Source organism: Coccinella septempunctata, chromosome X, assembly GCF_907165205.1.
Source record: "Coccinella septempunctata chromosome X, icCocSept1.1, whole genome shotgun sequence".
In the NCBI taxonomy this organism is placed as follows: domain Eukaryota; kingdom Metazoa; phylum Arthropoda; class Insecta; order Coleoptera; family Coccinellidae; genus Coccinella; species Coccinella septempunctata.
The window spans coordinates 10,038,051-10,057,097 of record NC_058198.1 but is presented as its reverse complement, the minus strand read 5'-3'; the positions used below and the strand labels follow the sequence as shown (position 1 = coordinate 10,057,097).

At 35.8% G+C, this 19,047-nt stretch overlaps 1 protein-coding gene across 3 annotated transcripts in view; it reads right to left on the bottom strand.

Annotated features, from left to right (window-relative positions):
- The window catches only part of LOC123321733 (protein eva-1), a 148,660-nt gene that overhangs the window by 10,655 nt on the left and 118,958 nt on the right, over window positions 1-19,047 (bottom strand). For 2 of the 3 annotated variants that reach the window (XM_044909467.1, XM_044909469.1), the window contains 4 exons: window positions 13,333-13,471; window positions 11,329-11,478; window positions 6,733-6,876; window positions 1,440-1,694 (listed from right to left, as the gene is read on the bottom strand). In XM_044909467.1, coding sequence (XP_044765402.1) covers window positions 1,440-1,694; window positions 6,733-6,876; window positions 11,329-11,478; window positions 13,333-13,471 — 688 coding nt within the window. The remainder of the gene's footprint in view (window positions 1-1,439; window positions 1,695-6,732; window positions 6,877-11,328; window positions 11,479-13,332; window positions 13,472-19,047) is intronic. The other variant, XM_044909468.1, reaches the window with a different exon arrangement.

Here is a 19,047-nt window from a genome sequence, read left to right as displayed (position 1 = left end):
TGTAGAAAAACCATAAAAAATATTATTTTTAGTTCTATCTCAAAAACGGTTTTATCGAATGAAATGAATTTTGTAATATAGTTTTTCATTCATTTGATGAATATTTTTCGAACACAAGATATCACCCACGTATTCCAGTTTTCTCATTATGACCATTACGTACCATAAAAATACCAAAAATTCAAAGAACCCAACTCTTGAAACTAAGTTGGACGCTTTTTAATGCATATTTGAATGTTTTGTAAAATAAAAGTGATCATATTTTCTCCTAAAATTTTCGAGAAATTTTATGTTCAAAAATTAAAAAGTATCTGTGAAATTCGAAAAATTGGAAACTTTGGCCGAATGCAACTCTTTTTAAAAGATCCACATTTGTGTAGTGTCACAGATTTCATTAAACTTTGATTGTCCGATCAACGATTTGACAGTCACTCGGTTTCTAAAACGAAATCATTGAAACCTTTTCATTTCTGAATATTTTGAAGAAGTAGCAATTGAGAATAATTGAATAAACATATGAACATCATAATTTGATGCGAGAATGATATTCTGAATGATCATGACTGAATTATTGATTGAAAATAAATTGACCTCTATTAGTCAATCAAGCGTTGATGTCCCGATCAAGCTTTATGAAACCCGAGGTTAGCATGTTATTCTGAAGGTAATTTTGTTTTTCCAGGGGTGACACTGCTGATTGTTAAAACTCAAAATGGCTATATCAGGGCCGAATCGGAAAAAATGGTATAGGAAAATTGTTTCATTTGGCCTCAAGAATCTACTGATTTGTACGAGTCAAAGACTCACCTTGTATATTCTCAATCTATTGAGTTTCCAGGGAAATCCAGAATGGGGCAATTTTATATTCAAATTCTGTAAGGTGTTTGTTGATATGAGAAGGTATATATTCATAATACTTGTAATAAAAGCTATTATTTTTTAAAAGGTAAACTTAAGACTCTTCAGGTGGTAAGCGTGAGGAGTACTCAACTTTCAGGAATACTGGTTGTTCTCAAAATTCTCCATTGTTGAGATGAATAGGTTTAGTAAACTGGATTTGCTTCGTATATCCAAAAATAACTTGAAGAATAGACTCAGAAATAACTTAATTTAATATCATTCATTCTGTATTTCAATTTATTTTTCTGATATAGTATGTAATTTCGTTGCTTTTTTGGTTTCATTTCTTGTTTTGTATATTTCAATATGTGCATAACATTTAGTTGCTTTGAATAATTTTATGTGGATACTATATTAGATTTGGGTCTGTTTGTATCTGCAAGTGATTGATGAATAAATAAATAAATGAATAAATGAATAAATAAATAAATGAATAAATAAATAAATAAATAAATAAATAAATAAATAAATAAATAAATAAATAAATGAATAAATAAATAAATAAATAAATAAATGATTGTAATGTGAACAAAACTCACCTAAATCCAGCTCTCTCGACTTCTGGCTCGGACTTTTAGCGTTCACTGTGGGCTCATCTTTGACAAGCTGATTTCCTTTCGCTTCTTCGGAGTTGGGGGCTGAGGGAGATGCTGCAGATTCCCCAATAAACGCAGTATCGACGTCGTAAGTATCGAAGTCGTCCTTCTCGTTTTCGTCAGAAAATTCCTGGGTCTCCTCCACCTCGTCTGGCTCCAGTCCCATGTCGTATTGGTCCTTCAGTACTTTACGAGGAACTGGAAAAAAACACAATAAATTCCCTCCGTTCACGTATTTTTTCCATAACCGGGATTATAAATTTTTCGTTTCAGCACCGAGGGGAGACGGCCGATCGCGGTATTACCGATTTCTCATAAAACCTACGATGAATAGAGGGAATACAAATCGAGAGAAGGAAAATGAATATGAATGAAGCATACCGTTGTTGGGTATCGGAATGACTGAATATTCCGAACCAATATTTGCCAATTTGAATAATGAAAAAAATTGATTTACGGAATGCTACTTGCGAAGTCGCTTATCGAAATCGTTGGACTGAGACGTGGAAAATGAGCATCGAAGACTTCCTCCTTTCGGAGCTCGTTTTCAGAACTTTTTTTTTTAGTAGGAACAAGACCGTTTCAATTTTAAAATGATTCTTATCAAAAATGAACCTAGACTTATATTCTTACTACATACTGTTATGTGGAAACACCAAGTATTGCACACAAAGAAAAGCCTGACTCATCAATTAGACTCAAAATTAAACTAGCTTATACCCGTGGCTTCACTCGCGTTATACGGCTGTTTTCAAAGGTGAAGCTTTTTTTTACAGAAGGTAGAACTCATTAAAATGAGTCGTTCAACCAAAAATTGTCTAAATGAAATATCCAAGATGGCTGAGATACAACCCCAAGAAGTTCGACAAAATTTCATTGAATTTCAAGTACGGGACTGTGGAAAGTGACTCCGGCATCGCAAAAACGAAACAAAACATAAACATAAGGCTGGACAATGAATGGTTCAGTACCAAGTTCATCGGGTTAGATGCGTCAGGTCACTTTTGAGAGAATTATAATTGTTGTATCGTGCAATTTAGGGTGAAAAAAAAATGTAGAAAATCGAGTCATTTTCTTGAAAGTGCTTGTGTTATTATAGTTAAGTTGTAAAAGTGCTATGATGTTTCCCCATTTCATCCCATTTTTACGACGATTGTTGGAATGTTCGAACAAGAAGCTTGTGATGCCCGTTGTGAAAAAATTCGTGAATAATTTAGATGAATTTTATTGGTGAGATTTTGAAGTATTATTCTATTTTTTATACTTGTGTCCTAAGGCTCTTCTGTCAGTTGGTATCGAAATGAGCCATTTCATAGAATCGTGTGAGTTACTTAAAAATAATCAGAACAATTCTGCAATCCTAAGTTTCCATTTTCATTACCATGTAAATGTCGAACTAGCCAATATCCTAAACGAAACCATAGGGTTGAATCAGGAGATAAGTTTTTCCCACTGATTTGCGATAATTCAGCTAAAAAAAGGTCTAGGATCGTAGTAGGATCTATTTCAGTAATCATTCTCAATTTTTTTTCAACTTTGTCATTTTGAAAGTTTTGTATAGGTGATTTTTGGTGAAACGCTTCATTTTGACCAGTTCTACCTTCTGTTGAAAAAAAAGCCTCACCTTCAAATACACCCTGTATTTCATAGTAAAACGGTAGCTGAGATATAACTATTATAGAATATCAAGAAAGAAGATGTGCAGAACATTAACAAAGCTCACTATGGAAATTGATAACAAGAAATAATAATTTATAATCTGCATCAAAAAATTGATAAGCATATAAAAGAAAACCCCTACGATGAAGGAAACTAAAAAAAAACACAAGATTCGCGCAACGTTCTTGAGAAAATTCTACTACGGCCTTCAACGTCATCACTTATCACGATACTATTTCACATTGAAATAATCGTGCCCCTTCTATAACCTCGCCGTCACGTTTCTTGCCTGAATTCGTATTTCTTCAACCTGTCATATCCATAAAGTAAGTCATGGGTATGTATGGGTCTGTTCTGTGGTCATATCTCGCAAAATATGCGTTAGAAAACTATTAGTTGGGGAGCCCAAGAGGGAAATTCGGGATTTACTCGAGCGTGTCAGATTAATATAAGGGGAGATACCTAGGACCTCTGTCATAAATCAGAACTGTATATAGGGGGAATGGTTTAGGACAGCCTGTCAGAATAGTTAAAAAAAACGATCATTGTACATACTCGAGCGTGTCAGATTAAGATATATGTGGTTAATTACATATTGAAAAGTATACATTCTTTTAATCTGACAATTTTAACTTGACGAAAATTAGTGGGAGGGCGTCAAAAAAAATATCACGTGTACATTCTCGAGAGCGGTGGTCCTTTTTCTTATTTTGAAGCTAATGATTCAAGAATAATATAAATCTGACAGTCTCAGCAAGCCGAAACAATAAAAATTGTCCATAAATGTCCCAAAAATCAGTTTTTTTTAATTATCGCCTCTCCTGGGCTTCAAATTGTTTTCGCATTCATTATAAAAGTTGTAGAACATAACATTTTCTTCAAATTTCGTCCGAAGCAATTTTTTATACGACCATAAGTTTTTGAGATATATGGCGATGAATGTACATTAGACAGCGATTCTACTTTGACCTTGGCTTTCACATGTGGCTAAGCTCCTCGCCTTGTCATTGGAACTATGGAGCTGGAGGGCAAGCTGCCGATGGCACAGTTCTGAAAACAGTTCTGATAGACCTACAGGTCGCTGTAGAATGTAACCCCACTACCAAACTATAAACTAAAAACTATCCATTTATAAGAGATCACATGAAGAGAATCGCCTTTTCTCAATGCCTTCAGCAGCATGAACAAAGTGAAATTTGGTCGGACGAAGCTACTTCTACTCGGGATGGCATAAGTAACTGCCATAATGAACATGTATATTCCCTTAAAAATCTTCCCGTTTCAAAAAGAAAAAGTTCTCAACAGAGTTTCTTCATTTATGAATGCGGCAGAGTCTGGACAGTTTAATGGAAAATGTCGAAGAAAAATATATACATACATATTAGCTGAAACCGAAGGCTTGGTGGCGATAATGCTGACGACATACATGTTTATTTAGGATGCGGTAAGAATGGACGGAGTAATTACTTGTCCGAAAACATCAATATTTGTTGAAGAAACATGGGGTTAAGTATGTACCCCTCCTGAGATTGGTTGTAAAAAATGGAAACTTTTTACGTTTCCTTTGGAAAATCGAAAGGCCACGAGGTATTTCGATGAAGTTCAAAAGGGCATGAGGTTTTTTCATCAGACATCAGACATGAGGAAATAATAAAGGCTTCAATAAGACGTAGTTTTTCTTGATAGGAATTATACTTGACTTGAAAATTTATGACCCAAACCATTGAATAGATTTTTCACTTCTTTGTGATAACATTTCAGGTTCATGAAACCCTCAGAAGCTGCGAAAAGCAGCTTTGTTTGTCTCACTTTACGAGGTTTTAATTCGAATTGCAAAAAAAAATGATTGAGCTCCCCTAGTTTATAATGTTAATCAACCGCTAAAGTTTTATTCATAGGGCGGAGAAGTACATAAATCTATAAACCTCTATCTAGATCTAGAAATATCTTGTGGGATCCTTCTTTTCGCCATATTTTCAACAGCATCAAGCAAAACGTTCTCCCTTTATTTTCCGAGAGCTTCATTCGAATACAAATCTCAATATTTCGTTTTTCCAAGTCGTCTTCCATCATCTGATGCGTAATTAACCATCAGGTGCAATTTGGAATTCTGCAGTGAATTCTGAGGAACGCCAAGGGGTTTAAGTGGTCGAAAACACCGGAAAAGAATGCTTCCCTTTAATCAAAAATCGACAGTACCCAGCGTTTGGGTCGAATGTTAATGCGGCTCTGGATAATGGCTCTGTTTCGTTTGCGTCTGGCCACTCTACTCTGGCCATTTCTATGCAGAAGATGTTTTTTCCTTTTGCGGTTTCGATGATTTACAGAACTGGAGATTTTTCTAGAGGGAAATCACGTATTTTGAGGGATTTTTCGATTAAAATATCCATAAGTATAGTATCAATCGAAAAAATTTGATATACAGGGTGTCTGTAAACAAATGCGAAAGACTTATAGGGAGATGATCCTCGATGAAAACAAGCAGGGGTAGTTCCTATAAATTTTTTCGAAATCGATCTCCCTTTCAAGACACATCAGCCTTTGGAAGGCGATGACGAGTTGGATAGTTTTTAATTTTTTCAACGGGTTCTAAAAAACACTGAGTCATAAAACTATACATAATATGAAGCATTTAAGAAGATGTTACTCACAAATTTTTTTTAGATCTCCAGATTTTATTATTAGGGGTTGAATATAACAACCCCTTATGATTTTCCTTCAAAAATTGTTTTCGTGGGATGGATTTTCGAAAAATAAAATTTTCCTATGGTTTCCCATTAGATTCTGAAGAAAAAACGTCTCTTGCGAAATTTCAATAAAGTCGATACTTTTCTCGAAATAATAAAATAAGTAAAAACTTACGAACAGTTCTCTGCGACCAGTTTTCATTCCATAGAATGAAATATCCTAAGCTAATATAGGTATCACAAGGAGTTGTTGTTTTCAACTCCTAATAATAAAGCTATGAGATCTAAAAAAAATGTGTGAATAACATCTACTTAGTGCTTCATATTATGATTTGTTTTATGACTCAGTGTTTTCCAGAACCCGTAAAAAAAATTAAAAACTGTCAACTCGTCATCACCTTCCAAAAGATCTATCTTGGAAGGGAGGTCGATTTCGAAAAAAATTTATAGCAACTACCCCAGCTTATTTTCATCGAAGAATCATCTCCCTAAGTCACTCGCATTTGTTTACAGACACCCTGTACATATTTGAAATTTTACTCAGTGACATAAGAAGTTATTTGAAACCCGAGTTGAAACCACTCCAGAGAATTAAGGTGTTTGATGGAAAGTATCTACCCCTACCAAACCATGTTTAACTAATACTAATGTAGTAAGGGTTGGAATTTTTCGACAAAATTGCAAGAAATTCTAACTGATTGATTGAAACTGCATTAGTTACTGAGGGATAATAATAAATCTTAGAAGGGATGGTACGAAATTTGGGGGTATATGCCCTGTAAAAGCTTCTGAAGCGTTTGAAAAAAATTTAAAATGAAACTGTCTCATACTATAGTCAATTTTTGTATAGTCTTTATAATCAAACCTGAGGAAATCATTTGTCTACTTACCACAAGTGTGGACAACTTTCAAATACATCCTCGACTCTGGCCTGCAAGGACTGCCGAATGTTCTAACATCTGCAGATATCTCGCAATTCCTTTTGCCATGGCACATGTTCATCACTGTTTCTGTTGCATAGCTCACAAGACATGCTGAAAAAAGCCTAATTGAGACATGGAAAAATGACAAATTCCTAGAAGGATGAAATGATCACTATTATCATTCTTCATTCCGTTCCTAATTTTTTTTCTTTTTGTAGCTATGTCTCGCTCCTCAATAGACGTAGAATTCATACGATGAAAAAACTTATATATTCTATGAGGTTTGAAGGCATTTTATCAAAAGGTTCCTATGCACTTTAATTCAGGGGTGCTAGATATAGAGTGACGGTTTTCTGAGATTTTCCTTTATTTTCAAATACCTCAGATTCAGATATCTCTGATATTTTCCTCTTCATTTTTAGATAACTCAGACAAATATCATTACTTAGGTTTTCTTTGCGCTCTTGTTACTAGAAACAATTCTTTGACTCTGAAACTGATGTAAGCTTAATAGTGCTCCTATTTTGCAGGAAGAATGCGTTATGCGAAATTTGAAAGAAGGCAAGAAAGCAGGGTTGAGCAAGTCCAGTACTTGGATGGGTAACAGCTTTGATTATGAATTCGAACAAGAGCGTGAAAGTTTTATCCAAGAATTCATGTTCTTGCCAGAAACCGTTAACGTTAGTAGTTAAGTCGTTTAGATGAAGGTGGCACTCAAATTATTCACATTCAACAGGTTTTGGAAATTAAATTGGGTGAACCCAATTATGATAACTCAACTGAAACTTTCTACATTTAAACTATCTTCATCGAACTATATTTAAGTGCCTGTGTCTGTCTGAATTTCCTTAACTTTTGTGGAGCAGTATATTCATTTACTCAATTCCAAGAAATCTCTGACATCCACCTGAAATCTGTAATATGATGGATAGTTGACAGACATTTTCTTGAGGCAATTCCTCTCCACAACAAAAACCAAACGTATCTTGATAACCATTCTACATGTTATGAAATGCCCTGTATACAGGGTGTATTTGAAGGTGAGGCTTTGTTTTTCAACAGAAGGTATAACTGGTCAAAATGAAGCGTTTCACCAAAAATCAGCTATAGAAAACTTTCAAAATGGCAAAGTTGAAAAAAAATTGAAAATGATTACTGAAATAGATCCTAATACGACCCTAGACCGTTTGTTAGCTGAATTATCGGAGAGCAGTGGGAAAAAATTCATTTCCTGATTCCACCATGTGTGGTTTCGGTATTCGGATATTTAGGATATTGGCTCGTTCGATCTTTACGTGGTAATTTTATGAAATGGCTCATTTCAATACCAACTGACAGAGGAGACTTAGGACACAAGTGTAAGAAATAGACTAATACTTCAAAATCTCACCAATAAAATTCGTCTAAATTATTCACGAATTTTTTCACAATGGTCATCACAATCTTCTTATTCGAACATTCCAACGATCATCGTAAAATTGGGATGAAATGGGAAACATTATAGCACTTTTTCAACATAACTAACAAAAACACTTTCAAGAAACTGCCTCGTTTTCCTACATTTTTTTTCACCCTAAATTGCACGATGCAACAATAATGATTCTCTCAAAAGTGACCTGATGCATCTAATCCGATGAACTTGGTACTGAAGCATTCATTCTCCAGCCATATGTTTATATAGACAATTTTTGGTTGAACGACTTATTTCGATGAGTTCTACCTTCTGTCAAAAAAAGCCTTACCTTTGAAAACACCCTGTATACATCATAACCTACGGCCACGAACATTATATTCAATTGTATTCTGTTTCAACATGAATCCTGAGGATTAGGAGATGATGAATAGGACTTGGGAAAAGCTTTACACCAAGTTTTCCGCTTCTCCTGATGAATAGCAAATTCGTCGATAAGAAAATTATTTGAAAAGTTCCAGGCTCAACGGGCTCGAATAGCATTTCCTCTTAGATTACCGCACAATTGAAGCTCAACTAATTTTCTGTAGAAAATGCCGCCTTTAGATGTGGTTTATAGTTCACAAACTTCGCTTCATGTTGTGTTCGAATGAAAACAGTGATTCCTTCAACTAACTTGTTTTCTCATTAAGTACATTTTCTACCAGAGCAGCAGCTTTATTCAAATTCAGACAAAAGAAAAGTTTCGGATTATCTGGATTCCAGATGAGGGCATTTCGAAAGTGGGGAATTGAACGATTGTAATAGGGCGTTGGATGCCTGCAAGATCATTCCTGCTTGAAGGAAACTTTCGGGTATGTTAGGATGACAGAACTTTTCATACTGAACACAGGAATGAAGAGCCATTTCAATTGGAGGACTTCGTTATCATGTTATGATGGTGGTTCCATTCATACCTAATCTTTGCTTATCAAAGATACCCAAGTTGTTCCTCTTCGACGTCCTTTTCCAGTGTTAACCCTGAAATGATTGCAGACTGGCTTGCGATTGTTTCTAGCTCAGTTGGAATCAATCAAAAATTGAAGACATGAGCTTCTATTGGGTATCTGCGAAGAGCCCAAAATAGGACGCAGAATAGGAAAGCATAGATTGGCCTGAAATCTGGTTTGACCACACAGAGTGAGTCTTTGACTCGTACAAATATTTCAACAGTAGATTTTTGAGGTCAAAAGAAACACTTTTTTCTCATACTATTTTTTTCGATAGTGTGTGCCACTGCTGGGAAAACAAAATTACCTTAAGAGTAACAAGCTTAATCACCTGGTGGTCCTGCACAGATCGTGCTCACACCCAAAACAAAATTACGAAATTCCAGAGAACGCATTCCGTTCTACTCCAACTGTGTCCATGGGTATGCTATTAGATCTCCCTCCCCACAGATTACAGAGAATCTCTGTAATCTGTGTCCCTCCCCTTCACATTTTTGTCCAGGGAGAGGCAAGACTAGCAACCTACAGGCTCCATCACCTTACCGTAAATAAGCCTGACAAACTCATTTTCGTGCCCAATCGTCTTGCATTCCAATTGCAGGCAGACGAGGTGATGGGCATGAGAACTGATGAGAACCAGCACGGATGGAACCTTCAGTTCTCTGATTCCGAGCAGAGACGAATGGCTCCGTCACAAGGAATTCTATCTACAAGGACCTTGCTGGTTTACTGATGACTCCAGAACCAGTCAGGGATCTGGAGCCGGAGTCTACAGTCGTAGACCGCTGACTGTCTGGAAAAGTCGGCGACAGCATTTCAGGCAGAAATCTTCGTCATTGATCTATGCGCCAACCATTTGCTTAACATGGGTTGGGCGGGTAGGTCAATAAAAATCCTAACGGATAGTCAAGCCACGATTAAATCTCTCGCAGGAAACAAATGCAACTCGGCGCAGGTATTGGAATGCGGATCTAAACTCTCCAAATTGGAAGGTTTAAACAGACTGCAACTGATTTGGGTACCTGGATACTCTGGCCTCAGAGGCAACGAAGTATCGGATGCTCTAGCCAGAGAAGGAGCAACATCAGCGCTTATTGGCCCGGAACCAAGTATAGGAATTTCCAATTCCTTAATCAGGGAACGGAACAACAGCTGGAAAAGGCAGAAGGTCCTGGAGTACTGGCGCAACCGTCCTGGACTGCGTCACTCGCACAGGGCTATTTCAGTGCCTCCCAGCCCATACACCAGTCGTAGGATTTTCTAGAACCAATCTGAGATCTATCATGGCGGTTTTCACAGGACATTGTAGACTCAGCGCCCATCTTAAAAAACTTAGCATCGTCAATGACCCGCTGGCAGACAGGGTCAGACCTGGAGTATTTGGTTCTCCGAAGATGGTCCTAGAGGAACTCAACAATCACTCCCCTTTCGACATCATCTCCTTTTTGAGTAGGATGGGACTGGAGGGAGAGATCTAGCTCTACGAGCTTGCCTGTGTGCTACAATAGACCGCTTGGTCGTAGTGGCAGGTTTGGTTTATCCGTCCAACACACCCAGCAATCAGTAATCAGTAACTAGCTAAATCTGCGACATTACGCATCTGTGGATCTTTCAAACAGAGTTGTATTCAGCCAAAGTTGGCATTTTTGAAAATTTCACAGATATTTTTGAACATCAAATTACTCAAAAACGGCAGATTATACGAGAGAATACAAAGAATACTGGTATTTTACAAAACGTTCAAATATTCATTAGATAGTGTCCCACTTAGTTTCAAGAGCTAGGTTCTTTGAATTTTTGGTATTTTTATGGTACGTAATGGTCAAAATGAGGAAACAGGAAGATGTGGGTGATATCTTGTGTTCGAAAAGATTCATGAAATATATGAAAAACTAAAATTCGAAATTTTTTTTATGGTTTTTCAACATCCTGTTTCTTTTAAACCGGGCTGATTCTAAAAAAATGGTAAAGAAAAAAGTGTTTCATTTGACCTCGAGAATCTACTGTTAAAATAATTGTACCAGTCAAAGACTCACCCTGTATATCAAGAAAGACGTTCTTTGATTGGGTTTCAAACATATCTGGAGGTAGGTATTGATTGAGGGCAATAAATTCATATCCTCAACCACAAAAATAAGCACATTTAACAAAATTCCCACTTACTTTCTTCTGGTACTCCTTGTGGCTGAGGACACTGGATACTTTCATATTCCGTTCTTCCGTAGCTTGCGCTGAAGATAGCTATCCTGGAGTTTGGATTGCATTTTAATTGAAGACGTTCATTCTCGCAGGCGTTTGCACTTCGGAATTCATCTGTAACATCATTGAGAATTACTTAGTATGTATACTTGGAATGCTCACAATCAGATTCACTGATGTGGAGGAAAATGAAAATCTGGAGTAGGAACTCAGGTGATATGTCTCTAGGCATTTTTCTTCATATTAAATTGTGATGCATGCATAACTTTAGCTGGAAATTCCAGCAATGCAATAAACTAGTGAGCTAGTGTTATTTTCATTTTGAAGAATGATGTGAAAACAACATGACAAATTCAGGAGTTCTGGAAGCTATTTATCGCAAATAAAACTATCCATTGTTCCTAACTAAGGCAGTGAAGAACAAAACCTCACTTTGTTACTGATGTCCAGGAATATGTTATGAGTGAATTGATTCAAATAAGAGGAATTTTCACCAAAAGCTCTCTTTTCCTGATTACATTCGAAGTTCACTTTTCATCTAAAAAATCTGCTTTCCTTTATTTATTTCAAAAGCTCACAGAACAAAATCCAGAAGCTATAGACTTCCTCGGTTATGAACATTGTGTTTAAAATAAAGGTAGTAGTATATTTATCAAAGAATCAACTACTACTAGTAGTTTATTTATTTTTTGCTCTATTTGCTAGTATAGTTTAGGCTCAGGTCCAGCAGGTGTTAACCTTGATGCTCTTTCTGCAAGTTCATCGGCCATTTCATTTCCTTCAACACCACAATGCCCTGGTACCCATAGTAGAGTGACTTTATTGCCTCTGGCCAGTTGCTTTATGGTATTACGGCACTCCCATGCCAGCAGAGATCCCTGGCAGTGTGATTTCAGGGGCCCCAGCGTGGCCTGGCTGAGGGGATATAGATATGCGCCCCTTTGAGGTATATTTCAAAACACTCCTCAGCGCATACGTAAACAGCCAGTGTCTCAGTCTGTAAAATAGAGGGTTCACTTCCCAGGGTCCACCATTATCCAGAGCTCAGCTCCTGGCAGCTTCAGGAGCTTTCTGGTGTATGTCGATGAAGACACCATTAATCTTTTCACCTGTGCCAGAGGGCATTTTTATTTGGACTTTCCCATCATTGGACCACAGCCCCATATTGGTCTTTCCTGAGCCCATAAAAAGGTTCAAATCCATCAAACAATCCGATTATTGGACCACTGCCTCATTTGGCTCTCTCAAAAGCCCACAAAAGGCTCAAACCCATCAAGATGTTAATGTCCTTTTCTACAATTCATCAGCTTTTTCATTTTCTTGGTATTATTTCCATGACAGCAGAGAACCCTGGGCACTCTTGGGCACAAAAGTGTCTTACAGCTAGTGTCTGATTTCGAGTCATCAGTGTATCATATAGATAAATTTTTGTCCAATTTATGTACAATAATGAGGATAAATTCAGATGCATACCACCCGACGATATGAATATTGACAAGTGTTACGATCTGAATTGAGCTAGACAATTTGCCATCGTCAAGGCCCCAAATGGAGTACGCTCCACCGAAGAAAAGCAGATGCTGACCATGGATGAGGCCAAATGAGGCCGAAACCATGGTCAGCATCTGCTTTTCTGCTTTTTATTAGGAAAAGTCTCATTCTCCATCTCCTCATTTTCTCTCACAATTGACATCGTTTAAAACATTCATACTCATCAATTTTTGCCAATTTCAAAGCCTTATAGAGCTCAAAGTTAGATGCAATATTTGTTCGAAATTTTCATTTTACTGAAACTAAATGGAGGAGCAGAGATACGAAAGGTGAGATATTTTCCGATAGACACAAAGAATATCATATTCAATCTTCACTCCTTCATTATCTGAACATGAAATTGATTTCCGATTTGATTAAACTGGAATTAAAAAAATGTACGAATAATGGTAGTGGTTGAATGTTTGGAATACTCACATGGTCTACATTTATAAGCTACTTCAACATATTTTGGTACTCCTGGACAGGGATCTCCTCCAAAAGTGTTTGGTGATGTACGGAATTTGCACTGCCTCTTCTTCTGACATGCTTCGACAACGGTCTGCAAAAGTGAATACTAGATACCGTCAGTCAGATCAGCTGTAGTGCCCTTATGTTCAAGTTATTATGGACAATTATATGAGTCATGAAATGAAATATGTAGATATGGAATTAAGTTTATTACGACTAGATTCTCAAGGCATTCTCCGCCATATCCACACAAAAGGTTATCTTTATGAAATACGAGGATATATTGAAAAATTCTTAGCCTACTATAGAACCAAACAAAATTTCAATGTCAAAATATTTTATTAACTCAACATATTCTCCTCTTAATTGAATACATTTATTACAGCAAACCTGCAACGGCTCTAGACCTTTTAAAAAAACATGTTTCATCTTGCTCTGCTAACTAGACCACCACAGCTTCTATTACCTCCTCATTGGAAGAAAATTTAAATTTTTTTTCAGTTTAGGAAAGAGATGATAGTCGGATGGAGCCAAATCTGGTAAATAAGGGAGGTGCTCTAGTAATTGAAACCCTAAATCACAAATTTTTTGCATGGCAACATGAGATTTGTGTGCAGAGGCGTTGTCCTGCAAAAACAAAACACGTTTGGATGGCTTTCCGCGTCTTTCTCTTCAATTTTTCCCGAAGAGTGGTCAGTAATGTCGAATAGTAATCTCCGGTTATTGTTCTACCCTTATCCAAAAAATCAATCATGATTAATATGGCAATCCCAAAAAACTGAAGCAAGAACTTTTCCAGCAGACTTTTGGATACGAAACTTCTTAGGTCTTGGAAAACCAGAGTGTCGCCATTCTATCTATTGTTGCTTTGTTTCTGGATCGTAGAAATGTACCCAAGTCTCATCCATATAGTGACAATTCGGTTTAAGAAGTCTACATCGTTTTCAAATCGAGTAGAGATCGAACGCGATGCTTCTACCCTTGCACGCTTTTGGTCAACATTCAAACATTTGGGGATCCATTTTGCAGCAATTTTTCTCATTTACAAATTGACGTGAACTATATGGTGAACGCGTTCGTATGAAATATTCAGTGCTTCAGATATCCGTTTTAGCCCAATTCGACGGTCTTATAAAATCATGTCATGAACTGCATCGATATTTTCGGGGACTGACACAAAAACTGGCCTTCCCGATCGGTCATCATCTTCAATAAAAAATTTACCTCTTTTGAAGCTTGCAGTCCAATTTTTCACGGTCGCATACGAAGGACATTGATCACCAAGGGTATTAAGCATATCTTCGTAAATCTGCTTACCTCTTTACCCTTTTAAAAACAGGTACTTGATGATGGCTCGATACTCAAATTTTTCGATTTTCACAATTTCGATGGGCATCTTCTTTCTTTTAATTTATTGCGTATCTCTGGTTTACTTTTTTGACCTCAAACTTCACACTGACACTTCTAATGAGTTATTGTTCGTTGCTGTGGCAACGCAATTTTTTTTTTATGAATGGTTTAGGCTAACTAGATATTAATACATACTCGTATATAATACTATATACGAGGATGTATTGATATCTAGTCACTATACAGTGACTCTTGAAGTTCAAAAATAATTTCCTAACGTCTAATATTCATATTATGAAGAAATAATATTAGTTTTTTGAATTCGGGGTAAACTATATCACAAAATGAAATGTTTGTGAAATGAATCTGTTTTTCCTGGAAAACAGGCAACGACCTAATAACAACGCTCAACTTATCGAAGGAAATTTCCTCTCCTCTAAATGAAACTTTGAATTAGGATGGAAGCTGCTCGCATCCACTGGCAGAAGCCGACGTCAAAAATGTGCTAAATTATTCCTTATTATTTGCAGCCTTACTAGGCGAGCGATAACTAGAATATACGTGTTTGTTTTCGCCCCACTCTAGTTTGGCAGGTCATAACAAGTTTACCCTTGCGTGGGTGATTCATTCGTTCGATTGTGCCAGCAATAAAAATCACCTAATTTACGAAATACAATCTTAGTGGAGAGCCATTTTCGTCATAAAGTTGAATTATTCAGACAAGATGTCCGACGTTGTGTCTCTCCATTTTTCCAACTGCCAACTATTGTACATTATTCTTAACGTTTCAAATGTGACAAATTTGAATTCACAGTGAATTTACGTACTGAATAGAATAATCTTCGTAATGGTTCCTTCGGCGTTGCTCAATTTACATAGTTTCTACATAAAAATCAATGTTAACTCTTCAGAAATGAGTGTGTTATGAATACACTATGGTGAATTTGCTTTGGATGGAAAGAATTTACTCGACTGTCAACTCAGGTTAAAACAAACCTAATTTTCTTTTTCTGGTGGATGAAGTGAAATAATTTATCAGTCAAAATCTTCAATTGTGCAGGACAGTATTCAAGGAAATGGAAATTTGTAATTTTTTCACTGGATAACTGCAATACAATAACTCTGAATTTGTTTCGTTTTTCACTTTCACTTTAGTTTCTTCAGACCAATATTTTCAGATATTTTTATGTCAATATAATGTTGAGGTTTATTCAGAATTGGCAATAAAAGCATGAGCTCTTCAATTTATTCATTTGTGATGATTTCTAACATTATTTTGTTCATCTGCGGTCTGGAATATAAAGTTTTCTTTTTCACCATGACATAGCAGACTTAAAACATGGGGGAGACAAGACTAGACAAATTCACTGAAAATAAGCTCGCAGGAATTAATCAGCTTGTGAAATAGCATGGGTTAAGGGTGACGTAAAAAATTATTATCAAATGTATTACACCAAAATTATGACAACGATTTCTTTCATTTCTTCTTCCAACATATGTTCGGAACATAATTTGTATTAAACTTGTATCTCAACGCTATTCTATTTTTGGGGACTTCAGAATTTCCCTGAGTTTACTGATTTTGATTTGTAATATGTAGTGAAATTTATTATTATTTTGGTATTTAGTTTCTCACATTTAGGTGAGTAAAGCTGATTGTATACAGCAAATAAAAAAATGAGAATTAAAATAAAAAACAAAATAGAAAAGCTTCATTGGCAGATGACAACTTTCTACTTATGTTGATCAAGTGATTTCTGTATAAAAGTACCTTAGTGTGTATACGATCGAAAAGAGAGCAGTCAGTTAAATCAATAATGTATTCGAAGACTTCAAACATACATCATGCACATCTACAGGGTGAATCTTTGACTAGTTCAAATATTTTACTAGTAGATTCTTTGAGTAATTGAATGTTCAAAAATAAAAAAATATCTGTGAGATTCGAAAAATTGGGTACTTTGCCCGAATGCAGCTCTTTTTAAAAGATCCACAGATGTGTAGTATCATAGATTTAGATAGTTATTCTGAAAGTAATTTTGTTTTACCAGGGGTGACACAGCTCATTATGAGAACTTAAAAAGGCTACATCTTTTTATCAGGACCGAATCAGAGAAAATGGTAAAGGAATTAAATGTTTCTTTTGACCTCACTAATTTAATGTTAAAATATTTGTACGAGTCAAAGACTCACCCTGTATACTTCAAACGGTGTGATCGATTTCCTTCTGAGGCGTAGTACTCATCTCATAGTAACAATTCCATTTGAAATCATTTCTTGAACAATCAGAAGTCGAAATTTGTTGCGAATAAATGAAAAAACCAGCTATGAATTCCATGGACCCAAAACTAGTATATTATAAAGGTTAATATCGAATTTAATGACTGGAATCCTGAATTGAATTTCCCCAACCACAAGCCAGTGAAATTGTTGTCCAATTTTTTGAATTCGTTTTCCCGAATCTGTGCAAATTTATGTTGATGTAATTTCTTTTCCGTGTGCAATTTTGAAGAATTATCATCGGAACCGATAGACCAAAAGGAGCATGAAGTTCATTAAACGGTGAAATTATTAGATACGGGCGAAACGATGATTCCATTACGGATTCGTCATAAAAATAGATGGAATTCATGATCTATCCGGATTAATATGTCCACGAATGAAAATTTCGAATTGGTATGGCAGTGATTATTTTTCATTACGTTGATGCACATCGACTCAGTTATAGCTTGCTGTCATGCATGAATATGGAACAACGACAACAGGGAACTGAAATAAAAATTTCCTTTCGGGTACATCTGCGCCAATGGATTTCATGAAACTGCCATCCCTTTTGTCACAGTGACGTATGTTTTCACTTCGATATAAGTTATTACTTTTTGGCGCACCCTGAGATATTTCATTTAAAGTTCTCAGGAAAATTCGGAAGAACTGAACTGTCCAATATATAAACCTACACAAAGTAAACAAGAATACAATTCAGGACAAAAACTAGGTCCAATTGTGAGAATTAAACCTATTGAGGTCGTCGACAATATTTCCATGACACTCAAAAAGGATACTGTATTTGAATTTTTCACATTTTTCCCTAGACATTAAACTAACTGTTGAAAAATACTGTATTTTGAAATATCCGCTGGAATTCATATTTAACTGAGTTACATTCACCATGAACGACCAATAAAGATTCCCTAGAGCTCTCAAACAACTTACTACACAAGAAAGTTTAAAATTTAAGATTACTAAATCCACTATGATAAAATGATAAAAAGCATTGGAGCTGTTTTTTATTCAATGTGGAAAAATATTTTCAAATTCACTCAATGTCTGTTTTGATTTATTTCACTTCATGTACCAAGAAGAGAGCAACCAAGAACAAGCAGGTGAAACAATACAGGGTGAGTTTTTGACTCCTAAAAATATTTTATTACTATATCCTTGAGGTCGAAAGAAACACTTTTTTCCTACACTATTTTTACCGATTCGGCCCTGATAAAAAGATATAGCCATTTGAAGCTTTCCTAATGAGCTGTGCCACTCCTGGAAAAACAAAATAACCTTCAGAATAACTAGCTAAATTTGTGACACTACACATCCGTGGATATTTCAAACAGAGTTGTATTCAGCCAAAGTACACAATCTTTCAAATTTCACAAATACTTTTTAATTTTTTAAACATCAAATTACTCGAAAAGGGTGCATTATACGAGAAAATATAAAAAATACTTTTATTTCATAAAACGTACAAATATTCATCAGATAGCGTCAAACTTAGTTTGAAGAGTTGGGTTCTTTGAATTTTTGATATTTTTATGATACGTAATGGTCATAATGAGAAAACTGGAAGACTTGGGTGAAATCTTGTGTTCGAAAAAGATTAATCGAATGAATGAAAACTATATTCCGAAATTCATTTCATTCGATAAAACCGTTTGTGAGATAGAACAAAAAATAATTTTTTTTTATGGTTTTTCATCAGCCTGTATCTTTGAAACCGAGACGATTAGAATAAAATGATAAAGGAAAAAAGTGTTTCCTTTGTCCTCAGGAATCTAGTGTTGAAATATTTGTACGAGTCAAAGACTGATCCTGTATGGACAGTTTTTTGTCGAAGGGCATATTAAATTTTTTTGTCGAAGCGCTTATTACATTTTTCGTCGACCTCCCATATCTCTATGTTTGCTGTACATCCAATCTGGACGTAGTTGTCACTTCTCTCATCTCTGGAGGAGTGTTATACATATCAACATATCCATATCATTTCTTGATAATATTGAACACTAGTATTCAAATCACGTTCTTAAAGAACTCCTAAAATCTAGCTGATTTCTT